At 57.9% G+C, this 13,077-nt stretch overlaps 1 protein-coding gene across 2 annotated transcripts; it reads right to left on the bottom strand.

The window, feature by feature from the left end:
• Nucleotides 1-315: 315 nt before the first annotated feature.
• Nucleotides 316-12,766, bottom strand: FDXR (ferredoxin reductase). Of its 2 annotated transcripts, XM_062010530.1 has the most exons (12): nt 12,704-12,766; nt 11,623-11,720; nt 9,697-9,792; nt 8,197-8,319; nt 7,002-7,115; nt 6,403-6,504; nt 4,524-4,631; nt 4,215-4,299; nt 3,420-3,619; nt 3,009-3,180; nt 2,402-2,575; nt 316-1,708 (listed from the first exon to the last, which is right to left on the bottom strand). In XM_062010530.1, exons 1-12 carry the CDS (start codon nt 12,747-12,749, stop codon nt 1,578-1,580), a joined length of 1,449 nt encoding a protein of 482 aa, XP_061866514.1. In that variant the 5' UTR covers nt 12,750-12,766; the 3' UTR covers nt 316-1,577. The 2 variants fall into 2 exon arrangements, with proteins under 2 accessions (XP_061866514.1, XP_061866515.1); XM_062010531.1 differs by lacking the exon at nt 6,403-6,504.
• Between the last annotated feature and the right edge of the window lie 311 nt (nt 12,767-13,077).

Genomic DNA, 13,077 nt, shown 5'->3' on the forward strand with positions numbered 1-13,077 from the left:
GCCCCAAAACTACCCCAAGGCACCACCAGTTTGGGACCAGCCCTTTCCCCTGCTCACTGAGGCTCCAAAAGCACCCTGACATCAACATTCAGGGCCACGTGGAAGAAAACCCTGGGGAAGAGCCTCTTTGTCTCCTCCTGATACCTGCAGCCACAAATTCCCTCCCCTTCACCTCACTGGCTGCTCCCTCCCCCAGTGCAACCCCCTCCCCAAAGCACTGATTCACCTCAGAGCTGATGTCATCTCCCACTCCAGAGCTCAGCACTAGGACTGCACCAGCCTCCAGATGTAAGTTGAAGCCACATCACACAAGCAGCTGTTCCACAGAGGCTTTATTGCTCGTTTGTGTACCCTGGATCACATTTCCTGAGTTTCTTAATGAGCTTGCAAATGAGATTTAAATAGAAAAGGGGAAGAAAAAAAAAGGGGGGGGGAACAAAAAAGAGAGAGAGAGACAGAGACCTTCCCTGAGGCTGGGCCAGAGAGGGAGTGGGAAGCCCTCTGCCATAGGGGGTGAGACAGAGGTTGAGACAAACCTCCACTGGCTGCCCTGGCTGGATTTTACCCTCTGCCTCACCACAGAGCCCAAGTTGTTTCTAACACAGAGCCACTGTCACAGGCCAGAGGCAGCAGGTGCCACCCTGCAGCTGGGGAGGGGGCAGGGCTGGGGGGGCCATGCTGACGTGGCCCTTGCACCATGGATAAAGAGGAGATTAGGGCTCAGGGGCTGTAATCTGCCTTAAAACCTGACACTGTCACTGGAGTCAATTTGGGCTAAAAGAAGCATTTAATAAGCTTTCAAACATACACACACACACACACAAACCTCAAACCCCACCAGTGAAGTGACAGGGCTCAAGGTATGGTGTGCACCAGCAAACAGAGGATGCCTTGTGATGTGGACAAGGCAATTACACCCTTCTTACCCCACTCCATCCCCCCCTCACCCAAGCTGAGGCCCAGGGTTTAAGGTGGGAAAGCAAACTGATGCCTTGGGCTGTTTGTTTAGGACAAGGGACAGGTCGCAGGACACCTTGGCTGCTCCCAGACTGAGGCACTCACAGACAAAAGCCAGACTCAAGTGGCAGGGTCAGTTTGTCTCTCCTTGGAAGGGTTTATTTCAAAACCACTGATTATTAAAAGCAGCCCACTGAGGCACAAAGACAAGGCAATGGAGCCATTTGGCTGGAGGCTTAAAGGGGAGGCAGGGAGAGACACAAGGAAGGTTCTCTGAGTGACCTGCCCATGGGGCAAGTGCCCACCTGGGACTCCTGCCAGGGGCACGTCCCCCCTCACCTGCACTGGGAGTTCATGAGTGCTCCAAGGACAGGGATGGCAGGAGTCCCTGCCAGGAGTGGCAGCTGCTCACAGAGATGAGGGGCCATCCAGCAGCCTCAGGTGTTCCAAGACATTCACTTTGGACATGCAGACTTCCTCATGACCAGAGAGGCTCAAGTGTCACACATCTCTCCAGTGTGGTCCTGGGCACCTGCCCTGTGCTCCTGGGTCCTGCCTGGACCCTGCAGGTTTGCCCCAGGGCAGTGCTGGATCAGTGCCACGTTGCCCTTGCTGCTGCTTTAGTGACTGATGAGCTGCAGCATCTCCTGAGGATCCACTATCTTCTCCCGGGGTTTGCCAGCAGCTCTGCCTCTCGCCACCTCAGCAGCATCTATCTTCTCCCAGTCTGAGAAGGACACAGGACGGACCCCTGGGGTGATGGGGAGAGACAGGAGAGGGAAGTTCACTAAATCCAGATGATTCCAGCCTCACCTCCCTGTGAGCAGGGGCCTGATGTGTCACAGCAAGCTCCTGCCCTCTTCCCACACTGTGTCAGACCCCAGCCTCACAAAGGAAAGTGACCATGAGGGGAGGGATGGCAGGTGGCAGTTGGCTGGGCTCAGTCAGACCCTGGTGAGCACGGTGTCACCTCAGGGGACAAAACACTGCCACTTCCCTCTTAAACCTCAGACAGTGAAATGGCAGAGCACACACACTTTAATTGAATGCCTTTAAACACAGCAACAGCAAATCACCCTCTTGGGCACTTTAATCTTTCCCCCAACTTGCCTGGGAGGATGACTAGGAAAAGCACTCACCAGCAATAGCTCATTGTCTCAGCAGCTGACAGTGACATTTTACCCAAGGTCTGTGCTGCTTTTAATGGCTCTTTCCCAGAACGTGGTCATTACCCTCAGCAATGACACTGAGTTTGAGGGAATTCAAGTCCCTGAGCTTTGGAGCAAAGAAAGGGCAGCACAGCACACTCCCAGAGTTCAGAGTGTCCTCCCAAGAGTGGCTCATGGGACTCCCTGGCCCAGGACACTCAGCTCCAGGAGGGGTTTGGCTGCATCCCAGCCCCATGCCGGCCACCCCAGCAGCTCTCCCCCCTCCCCACACTGACCTCGGCTGCGCAGGATGCTCTCCACTGCCCCAAAGCCTTCTCTGGAGGTGGCCACATCCAGCACACCCCTCTGCAGATCCTCCAGCACGGACTGGGCAGTGTCAAAGCTGTCGTTCATGGTGGTGATGATGACGCCCGTGGCTCCTCTCTTCACCCAGCCGCTGCAGTACAGACCTGCACGGGCACACAGAGCAGCCAGGCTCAGGCCTGTGCCTGCCCATGGATCCCCCTGGGGCCTTGCCCTGTCCATGTGTGTCACAACAAGCTGGGGGTAGTGGAATAAGCCACATCCACACCATGAGGCCCTTGGATGGTGCTGGCCCAGGGATTTGGGTACCTGCAGCCCACCATGGGCTGGATCATTTCAGTCCTAGGCTCCAAGGCCCACTGAAGTCACCATAACCTTCAGCACTGCAAAAGCAGACACCCCTGAAGTGAGCTGGGGATGGGTCAGCTCTGAATGCCTGGCAGAGGCAGCTGCTTTCCTCAGGTTCTACTCTGTGCCTCGTGTCAGTGCTCGTGGTGAACAGAGCTCTCCTCCCCTGAAGCCCCCAACCCAGCAGCTGTGCTTGGCACCCACCCCACACACATCCCTGCAGCCACAGACCTGGGACACCCTCCACTCTGCCTGAGCTGTTGGGGATAACGCCACGTTGAGCATCGAAGGGCACGGCCGGCTCCAGCGGCACGCTGCGGTAGCCAATGCTGCTGAGCACCAGCCCACACTCCAGCTCCTCTGTGTCTCCAGTGGGAATGGCTTTAGCAGAGTCCCCTGAGCCCTGAGAGAGGAAGGAAGAGGCTGCTGACCACCAGGCAGCCACCAGATGCAGAGCAGCGGCCTCCTGCAGACCCCTTCACCACCCTGGAAAGAGCTCCCTTGGGAAGGCAAAACGCTCGTGTGGGTGCTGCTCCCTGCCCTGAGAGCCAACCAGTGGCCACTCCAACCAGTCAGGGGACACAAAGTGTCCTGCTCCACGCCTGCAGCCCTGGCAGAGCCAGCCCAGCCCCACAGCCCTACCTGCAGGCGGGTCAGGGCCAGGCGGACGCCCCTCGCCCGCCTCCCGTCAGCGCTGGGCAGCACCTCCTGAGGGCTGCGCTGGAACTTCAGCCCCCACTCCCGGGGGGCTGCTGTCTGTGCCTCCACTGCCTTCTCCACAGGCTTCTCCAGGGCTGTTTTAATCATCAGCTCAGTCAGTCTCTTCGTGGGTCTGGGGGCACCTAGAAAGAGAAAGCTTCAGGGCAGGAACCTCAACAAGAGCCCCTGGGGAGGTGGCACTGAGCCCAGGCCACTCGAGGCAGTTTCACAGTGCCCATTTAGAGCCTGTCCTGCCACTGGGAGCCTGATGCCTTTAAGATGACAAACTACAAGTGACCAGGACTGCTCCTGAGGCTTGAGGCCAGTGGGACACTCAAATCAAAGCCTGTGACTCTGCTGCCTTGCTGGTGCTCAGAGGCAGCAGCCTGTGGAGAAGAGCAAGTCTCTGGACACACTTGAACTCAGTGTTTTCTTTTTAGCTCTGCAGGAAGCTCTTAAATCCAACAGCACCGGGATCATTCCTGCAAGGTTTCCTCAGCCCTCCTGCCCTCATCACTCAGAGAAAAAGCATCACTCCCAAGCAGCAAAATGGCTGCACAGAGAAAAAACTGTTCCCCTGTCTTTGTGGCCTCCTGGGACTTGGAGGATGAGCCACACCACGGTCACACAGCCAACAACAGGGCAAGAGTTCTCCTGACACACACTCTGAGCATCTCCAGATCCCTCCTGGACGCTCATCTCTGAGAAGAGTCCATGTCTGGAGCACATTTCCCTCACCTTTAATAGTGTTTTCAAGGCCTGTGAAGTCAGCAGGGTCCAGCACAGCTCTGGCACCAGGCAGGTTTATCATCTCCCGCAGCTCCTGGGAATTGCAGGCAGGAAGGTGTTACCTCCAGCACCCAGAGCTTGCCCAACAGCCTGTGAGCCTCTTCCTCCCAGCAGTCCAAGCTAGGAATCAGCCAGTGGGTGCAGGAAGGAGGACACTTGGGTTCCCAATCAACCTCAGACCACCTCTCCTCAGCAGGGACAGGCAGCCTGGGGCTCAAGGCTGGGATCACGGCTCTCCTCCAGCACCTTCAGTCTCACCTTGATTGTAAAAGCAACTTGGAGAGGTCCCCTCCTCCCAACCAGCCAGACACGCTTCACCTTGCTGCAGGCAAGAGCTGCCAGGGAGCCATCAGTGATGTCTGTCTTCTGCAAGAGAGAGAGGAGTGGGGCTAGGGCAGATCTGGAGAGAGGTGGGGGGAAGGCACAGCCTCTGAAGGTGAAAAAACAGCAGAAAAGTAGGCTGTGCATGCAGACAGCCTGGGCAAGGACACAAAGCAAGCTACCTTCCTTTGCACAGAGCTCAGCTGGTCCCTCATCACAGAATGGTGGGGGTTGGAAGGGGCCTCAGAGCTCATCCAGCCCCAGCCCCTGCTAAAGCAGGTTCCCCTGGCTCAGGAGGCACAGGAACGTGTCCAGGTGGTTTTGGAAACCTCCTGAGAAGGAGCCTCCACACCCTCCCTGGGCAGCCTGGGCCAGGGCTCCCTCACTTCAGCACCAAGGGACTTTTCCTTCTCCTGTTCCAGTAGCACTTCCTGTGTTCCAGTCTGTGCCTGTTACCCCTTGTCCTGTCACTAGGCACCACAGAACACAGACTGGCCCCATCCTCTCCACACACCCTTTAGGGATTCATAAGCATTGATAATGTCTCCTCTCAGCCTTCTGTGAGTGGACTTTCCCAGGCCATAATGCAGTACCCAGGTGAGACTGCCTCAGGGGATCCACCCTGGGGCTAACAGAGCAAAGCCTTCCAGGGAGCTCAATATTAGGGTGCTTGCAGGTGCTGTTGAATGACTTCCCAGCTCAGGATATACAGGTATTTGGGTGAAACTCTCTGCAAACCACAGCTGAGATCAGGGCCTGCCCACCCCAGGCAGCTCTGAGCACCAACACGAGCATCACCAGGGCACAACTGGTTGTGACCTGATCTAGGTGGAGTTGCTTTGGCAGGGGAGTTGGACTGCATGAGCTCTAAAGGTCCCTTCCAACCCCCAACACTCTGTGACTATATGATTCAACCAACACTGACATCTTACAACAACCCCCTGCTCTGTTTCAACGGTGTGCACAGCTCTACATCACAAGACGACCTTTTCTCAGAGAAGACACAATGGGAGGGCCACCAGGTAACCAGAATAAACCATCCCAGACCAATATTCTTAACAGGAAGCTGCCTGTACACCCTGGCAAGCCTTTCCAGAGCTGTGTCCTTCACAGCACTGCTTCCCAGCTGGCTGCAGCCACTGCTTGGCAGAGCCTCTGAGTTTGGGCTTGCTTGGGGTTTTTTTAATTTAATTTAGATATTAATACAGGAAGCTTACAGAGCTGTAACAAGCCACGTGGCATTTCTCCAGGGGGAAGAGCCTTTGCTGCCAACATCTGGGGCAGCAGCTGTACAGAGCAGCTGGTGCACACCAGTTCCCAGCTGTCTACAGGGGAGCAGGGCAGCAAAAGGAGATCCACCAGCTTGGACCAGCCACCAGTAAGCCCAGTGCTACCAGCAGGAACCAGGCTCCTGCCTTCAGCTACAGCAGAAAAAAACCCAATCCCTGAAAAACGCCAACAGAAGCTTCCAGTTTGGACAAGGGGCAAGCAGCTTCTCCTTTGCTTCTCAGAGGAAAGGGAGGGATGAAGCTCAATTGACAGCTTTTTAGGTACCATCAGCCACCTTTTAGGTGCCATTCCTGCAGCTCTGGGTGCAGCAGGAATCCAGAGCTCTGCAGCATCATCCAAGGCACAGCCTCGGCCTTGGATCACTCCCTACGGATTTTGAGTCCACAGGGTGCACTCGAGAGGCAACAGCTTTCCCTGGGGAAAGCTCCCAAAGACAGGAGTGTCTAAGGATCTGCTGAGCTGAGTGGGAACCAGCAGCCATGCAGCAGGGAGGGAATTTGGGTCCCAGGCTGCCCTTGAGACTCACCCTGAGGAGCTGCAGGGGGGACAGGAGGATGCGGGCGATATCCAGCGCCACGTTGCCGTGCCCCAGAACCAGTGCTGTCTCACAGCTCAGGTCAGGCTTCAGCTGCAGGGAAAGACCCATCCCTGAGTGAACCCACCCAGTGTCTACCATGTTCACTCCCTCAGACCTGCTCCCACCACCCAAATTCCTTGCCACCTTCCTTTGCTCTGAAAAAGAGGTGGTGCAGGTGAGGAAACTCCACACCAGCCTCATCCCCAAGCACACACAGCTGCTCTGGGCACCTCATCCCTCTCCCCCTCTCCTTGTGATGGCATCTCTCAGAGCAGGAGCTGTTTTGGCTAAAGAAATCTCCTTAGGCCAAAGCAGAGCATCACCCTCCTCAGGTTCCCATCTGGCCTGGCCAAAACGTGCTGCCAGCCTCCAGAGCCAGCTAATCCGCTCTCACTGATGTGCAAATTGTTCGCATTTCTACCATCTAAGAAGGATTTAACGTGGTGCCTGCTAATCTCTTCCAATTGCAGACAGTTCCAGGACTTAATCTGGAGCTGAATGCCTGCAGGATGGGGAGGGAGGGCAAGGGAACACGGGGCTGTACTCACGTCCTGGCTCTCGGGCAACCCGTTGTACCAGCCCACGAACTCTCGGGCCGAATAAACACCGGAGAGGTTCTCCCCTGGGATGCCCAGGACTCGGTGATCTTCAGCACCATAACTCTGAGGAGACATTGAGGAGTCACCATGTGCAAGGGCTTGATATCAAAACACAAATGTTCCCTCCCAAGCTGCTGCCAGGGACCTTGCACAGCTGCTGAGCCCTCCCAAAGGCCTGGATACTCAATGGAAGGGGGTAAACAGCCTGAGCACAGGAGCTTCATCCAACCCACCCTCCTGGGCTCCAGGGCCAAACTTGACCTCCTTAGGCCATGCCAGAGCATGATAAGCCCAGGGACAAATCCACATCAGGCTGAAAGAGCTACTGGCCATCATGGGGAGGAGGTTCCCCAACTGCTGCCCCTTGCAGTGAGGTTTCAGAGCCCTGCATTTGATGCCAAGCTCTAGCACATGCTGCCTGGAGGGCTTCAGAAGAGCCTCGTAGCATCTGAGCTGAACCAAGGCTGGGGAAGAGTTTATCATGATCCTGGTTCTGGCTGGGATAGAGTTAATGTTCTTCCTAGTAGCTGCTACAGGGCTGTATTTGGGGTTTATACTGAAGAGAATGTTGATAACAGAGGGATGTTTTGGTTGATGCTGTGTAACACTGCTCAGCATCAAGGCCCTTTCTGCTTCTCACCCTGACAGCGAGTGCTCCGGGGTCAGGGGGAAACCCGATGTGTGCACAAGAAACTGGGAGGGAGCATGGTCAGGACAGCTGACCTGAATCAGCCCAAGGGCTATTCCATACCACAGGGCACCATGCCCAGAATATAAACTGGGAGGGTTTGGCCAGAGGGGCAGATTGCTGCTCAGGCATCAGTCAGTGGCTGGGGAGCAACTGCAGTGGGCAGCACTCCTTTGGGTTCTTTGCTTGGGTTTTGTTCCTCTTAATTCCTATTATTGTATTTTACTCTTCTTACTGTTGTCATATTTAGTTACCACACTTGTTCTTACCTTCACCAAGTCTGGATTTGCTTTCCCAGTTGCCCTCCCCATCCCACAGGAGCTCGTGGGGAGGGGAAGTGGCTGCATGGGGCTGCGCAGAAACACCTCACCCAAACCCTCTGGTTCCTTCCTCTGATCCCTGGGTTGTGGGGAACAACCCCTCCCAGCCCTTCCCCAAGTTGAGCCTGGTACCCACCAGCACCACAGCATGGTAACAGCGCTGCAGCTCTGCCACAGTCACGTCCCTGCCCACGGTGACGTTGCCGTAGTAGGCGCAGCGCTCCGAGCGCGCTGTCTGCGTGAAGGTGTTGGTCACGTTCTGCCAACAAGGAGTAAAAGCCAGGGAGTTACATCAAAAGCCAAGGTCTGCTGCTGGCATGAAGGCCCTGTTCCCATTCTCCCCAGCCTTGAGCTGCTTCTCCCCCTCCCAGTCAGTTATTCTGGGCTCTTATCTAACAGATAAGTCACAGGGATAAGCACGGTGTGGCTTGGCAGCCCTTCCACCAGCCTCTGTGCAAAGGGGTGGTGGGCTTGTGTAGGCAGCTTTTGGTAGCAGGGGGGCTACAGGGGTGGCTTCTTTAAAAAGGAGCTGCTAGAAGCTTCCCCTGTGTCTGACAGGGCCAAGGCCAGTGGGCTCTGGGATGGACTTGCTGCAGAGCAATTAGTGATGCAGGTAATACCTCTGGAAGTAACATATTGGAGAAGGGCAAGGAGTTGCGGTGCAGAGGCAAAAATTGCAGCAGGAAGGAGTGAGAGTGTGAGAGCAACATCTCTGCAGACACCAAGGTCAGTGGAGAAGGAAGGGAGGAGGTGCCCAGGCACCAGAGCAGATATTCCCCTGCAGCCCGTGGTGCAGCCCATGGAGGTCACAGGGGAGCAGAGATCCACCTGCAGCTCATGGAGGACCCCACACTGGAGTGGGTGGGTGCCCAAAGGAGACTGTGACCCTGTGGGAAGCCCACACTGGAGCAGATTCCTAGCAGGACCTGGGAATCCATGGAGAGAGAAGCCCATGCTGGACCAGGTTTGCTGTCAGGACTTGTGACCCCGTGGGGAACCCCCCTGGAACAGTCTGTTCCCCAGGGACTGTTTTCCCTGTGGATGAGACCCACCCTGGGGCAGTTTGTGGAGAACTGCAGCTGGTGGGAAGGACCCAGGTTGAAGAAGTTCCAGGGGACATAATCCTCCACACAGAGACCCCACACTGCAGCAGGGGAAGTGTGAGGAGGCTTCCCCCTGACAATAAGCAGCAGCAAAGTCCATCTGTGATGAACTGACCACAAACCCCCATTCCCCATCCCTGTAGGGAGGGAGGAAGAGACTCTGGAAGAAGGGAGGAGTGGGGGGAGGTGTTTCAAGATTCAGGTTGTATTTTTCATTTCTCTACTCCATTCTGGTTGTTCATGAAAAAGAAACCCAAACCCATTCTCCCCAAGCTGAGTCTGTTTTGCCCATGATGGTAACTGCTAAGTGATCTCCTTGTCCTTATCTCAACTCCACCCCAACACCAGACATCCCATATCATGCAGCTGTGGCCTCACTGGGTCTTGGCAGTGACAGGAGGAGAGGTGGATGTCTCTGGTGTGACAGCTCCACACCACAGCAAACCCTGAGGCACTGCAAAGGACAGTGACTGCCTCACCTGCACCCACCACCATGTTCCACCCCTGGGCAGGGGGAGGAAGCCAGCACTAACCTTCACCTCAGGGTGGTCTGGGGCCACCCCAAAACGGACAAGCCCAAAGGGAACAGGCAGCTTCTCATAGATGTCCACTCGAGCCTCACCATGGTGCTGCAGGACAAGGAAGTCACAGTTCAGTGACGAGGACAGAAAGGCCACATGAGCTCAGCAGCTTAGGAGGGACAGGCAATACTTGCCTGCTGCTGGAGAATCAGAGTCATTTTGGTTGAAACAGACATTCAAGATCACTGAGTCCACTCATCTCACCCTGCCAAGCCCGTCACTAACCCATGGCCCTCAGCACCTCAATGTCTGTTAAATATCTCCAGGGCTGGGCACTCCCCCAGCTCCCTGGGCAGCCTGGGACAGGGGCTGACAACCCCCCCAGTTAAAAAGTTCTTCCTCATCTCTGATCTAAACCTCTCCTGATGCAACTTGAGGATGTTTCTTCTTGTCCTGTCATTCATTACTGCAGAGAAGAGACCAAGCCCCATCTCACTACAACCTCCTGTCAGGGAGAGGGCTCATGTCCCTTCTCAGCCTCCCCCAGGCTGAACACTCCCAGTTCCCTCAGGTGGATCCTGGAGCCAGAAGCAGCCTCTGCCATGCACAGCTGATGCTGTACCTATTACTGCCAGCTCAGGTCGTAAGTGGTAGCAGAAAGCATGACCCCAACCACCACTGAGTACATCTCATGGGGGAACTCCATCCTCCTGCCCATCCCATGGCTCCTCCTCCACACTAACTTGGTGGCTATCCAGTACCCATGAGGGTGATAATAAAGGGAAGCTCCCAGCACAGCACCCTGGGTGCTGGTGGCCTTGGCAGCCCATCTGGCAGTCCCAGCAGAGACGCCCATGCCTTGAGATCCCTGTGCTGAGTCACCTCAGGGTCAAGCTTTAGACAGATGTTTTGCTGCAAGGCTTTTGTTATCTTGTATTTTTGAGTCAGCCTCTTCCTGGAGATTAAGCAGCCCTGAAATTTGTCCCTGAGGCTTAGTAACAGCTATTTTCCAACACGTACCAGAGACAACACAGCAGGGCTTAATGACGGGGTTAAGCTGCTGTGTCTCTGGTGGGTGCCAGCAGCTCAGTCCTGTGCTTGGGTCTCATTTCCCAACAGAGACCTGACTGCCCAAAGCTCTGACAGTTACAGAAATCAGGTAAAGGATCACCCATGGGCCTTAATTCAGCTGAGGGAGGAGGCAGAAGAGTAGGTCAAAGAATGTCACAGAATCATTTCAGTTGGAAAAGTCCTTTAAGTTCATCAAGTCCCAGCCCTCCCCTCACCCTGCCCAGCCCAGCACTGACCCACAGCCCTCAGCACCTCAGCTCCACGGCTTTGGGATCCCTCCAGGGCTGGGCACTCCCCCAGCTCCCTGGGCAGCCTGGCACAGGGGCTGACACCCCTCTCAGGGAAACAGTTCTGCCTCAGCTCCAATCTCAACCTCCCCTGGGGCTACTTCAGCCCATTTCTTCTTGTCCTGTCATTCATTACTGGAGAGATCAACCACCACCTCACTGCAGCCTCCTGTCAGGGCACTGCAGAGAGTGCTCCTGTCTCCCCTCAGCCTCCTCTTCTATAGGCTAAACATCTCCATTCCTTCAGCTGCTCCTCATGAGACTTGTGCTCCAGCCCCTTCACCTGCACACCGCCTGTGACATGTGGGTGACAACAGCTCTGAGCGAGGCAGATCTCTGCCTTTTCTTGTGGAGAATGGCTTAGGCTGAACTGACAGCAAGCCAGGCAGGGACAGAGCAGGGATAGTGGCAGCAGTGCCCACCACAGGCCAAGCCAAGGGGCCAGGAGGACTCTGTGTGGCCTGTGCTGCCCCAAGCAAGTCACAGATCCAGACAGAGTGGAGACAGAAGCCCACACACCCACTCCCCAACCCCCTTCGAGCCAGGCAGCATGGAGGCCCCTGCCCTCCCACCCTGGTACCTTGAGGATGTGCTGAGCAGTGTAGAACCCGGCAGGGCCGCTGCCCACCACGCAGACACGAGGGGCCACGGCACAGGACGACAGCCACCGCCTGAGACCTGGAGGTGTGAAGGGCAGAGCGGCTGTGACAGGGCGAGGAGGCAGCTCCCGGGCCCGGCCGGGGCCGCTCCCCGCAGCCCAGCAGCCGCGCAGACGGGCCCGTTTCCCCGCGCCGGCCATGGCTGCGGCGGGCGGCTGCAGGAGGGTTTATGTACCCGTCGGCACGGCCCTCGCAGGGCTTGCGCTGGAACTCCCGCGGGTGAAGGCCGCCGGCCAAGCTCGGCACAGCCCCTGGCCTTGGCGCTTACGGTAGCGCCGGTGCGGCCGCCGGCTGCCACGGAGACGGGCATCAGAAAAGGCTGCGCCGAGACAGCCCCGGCCCTACGGCCCCCGCGGTCACTGGCAGCATCGCCACCGAGCACGGCATTCCCCTCCGACACTGCCGGGCACCGCTCCCGCCGCCCCGGTTCTCCCGGTTCACACACAGCCCTTGGGGTCCTACAGCACTGGTTCTCCCGTTCCCCTTGGGCTCCACAGCCGCCGTTCCCTCGGTCCCCGTTCGCCCGTTCCCCCCGCAGCCCTTGGGTTCCACAGCCCCAGTTCCCCCCGTAGTCATTGGGCTCCGCAGCCCCGGTTCTCCGGGTGCCAGTACCCCCCGCAGCCCCTATGCCCCGAAGCACTGGTTCTCCCGGTGCCGGTTCCTCCCGTAGCCCCCGTGCCCCGGTTCTGCCGGTGCCGGTTCCCCCCGCCGCCCCGGTTCTGCCGGTGCCGGTTCCCCCCGCCGCCCCGGTTCTGCCGGTGCCGGTTCCCCCCTGTGCCCCCGTGCCCCGGTTCTGCCGGTGCCGGTTCCCCCCGCCGCCCCCGTGCCCCGGTTCTGCCGGTGCCGGTTCCCCCCGCCGCCCCCGTGCCCCGGTTCTGCCGGTGCCGGTTCCCCCCCCGCCGCCCCCGTGCCCCGCTGGTGCCGGTTCCCCCCGCCGCCCCCGTGCCCCGGTTCTCCCCCCGCCGCCGGTGGCCGCGCGCCGCGCCAGGCCCCGCCCCTCACCGCACGGGCCGCGGCCGCCCCTCCAGCACGCGCCGGCCGGTCCCATCCCGCCGCCGCCGCTCCTGTCCCGCCCCTTCCCCTTCTCGCCGACCAATCACGAGGAGAATCCCTTCCTGCTTTGCATAACCCCGCCCACATTTCCACGCCCCCAGCCCGGCGGCCAATGGCGGCGCGCGGTTGCCCGCAGGCTGTCCGGAAGCCAGCGGTACCATGGAGACGGGGGGACGGACGGGCCACGGTGGGGCCGTTCGCGCCGCCGCGCTCTGTGGCCGGCTCCCCGCACGGGCTCAGCCCCGCGGCTGCTAATTACTGCCCGGAGCAATTAACAGCGCGGCCTGCCGCGGCACAACCCTGCGCCCTGAACCATCCCCTCG

The sequence above is a fragment of the Colius striatus genome, chromosome 18 (genome assembly GCF_028858725.1).
Source record: "Colius striatus isolate bColStr4 chromosome 18, bColStr4.1.hap1, whole genome shotgun sequence".
NCBI lineage: Eukaryota > Metazoa > Chordata > Aves > Coliiformes > Coliidae > Colius > Colius striatus.

Excerpts from the sequence above, each read along its gene's own strand:
- FDXR (XM_062010530.1), bottom strand. The coding sequence starts at position 12,749 with ATGGGACCGGCCGGCGCGTGCTGGAGGGGCGGCCGCGGCCCGTGCG. Across the intron at positions 7,116-8,196 it reads GTTACCATGCTGTGGTGCTG|AGTTATGGTGCTGAAGATCA; the intron begins GTGGGTACCAGG and ends ATGTCTCCTCAG. Across the intron at positions 2,576-3,008 it reads CAGAGTGGAGGGTGTCCCAG|GTCTGTACTGCAGCGGCTGG; the intron begins GTCTGTGGCTGC and ends GTGCCCGTGCAG.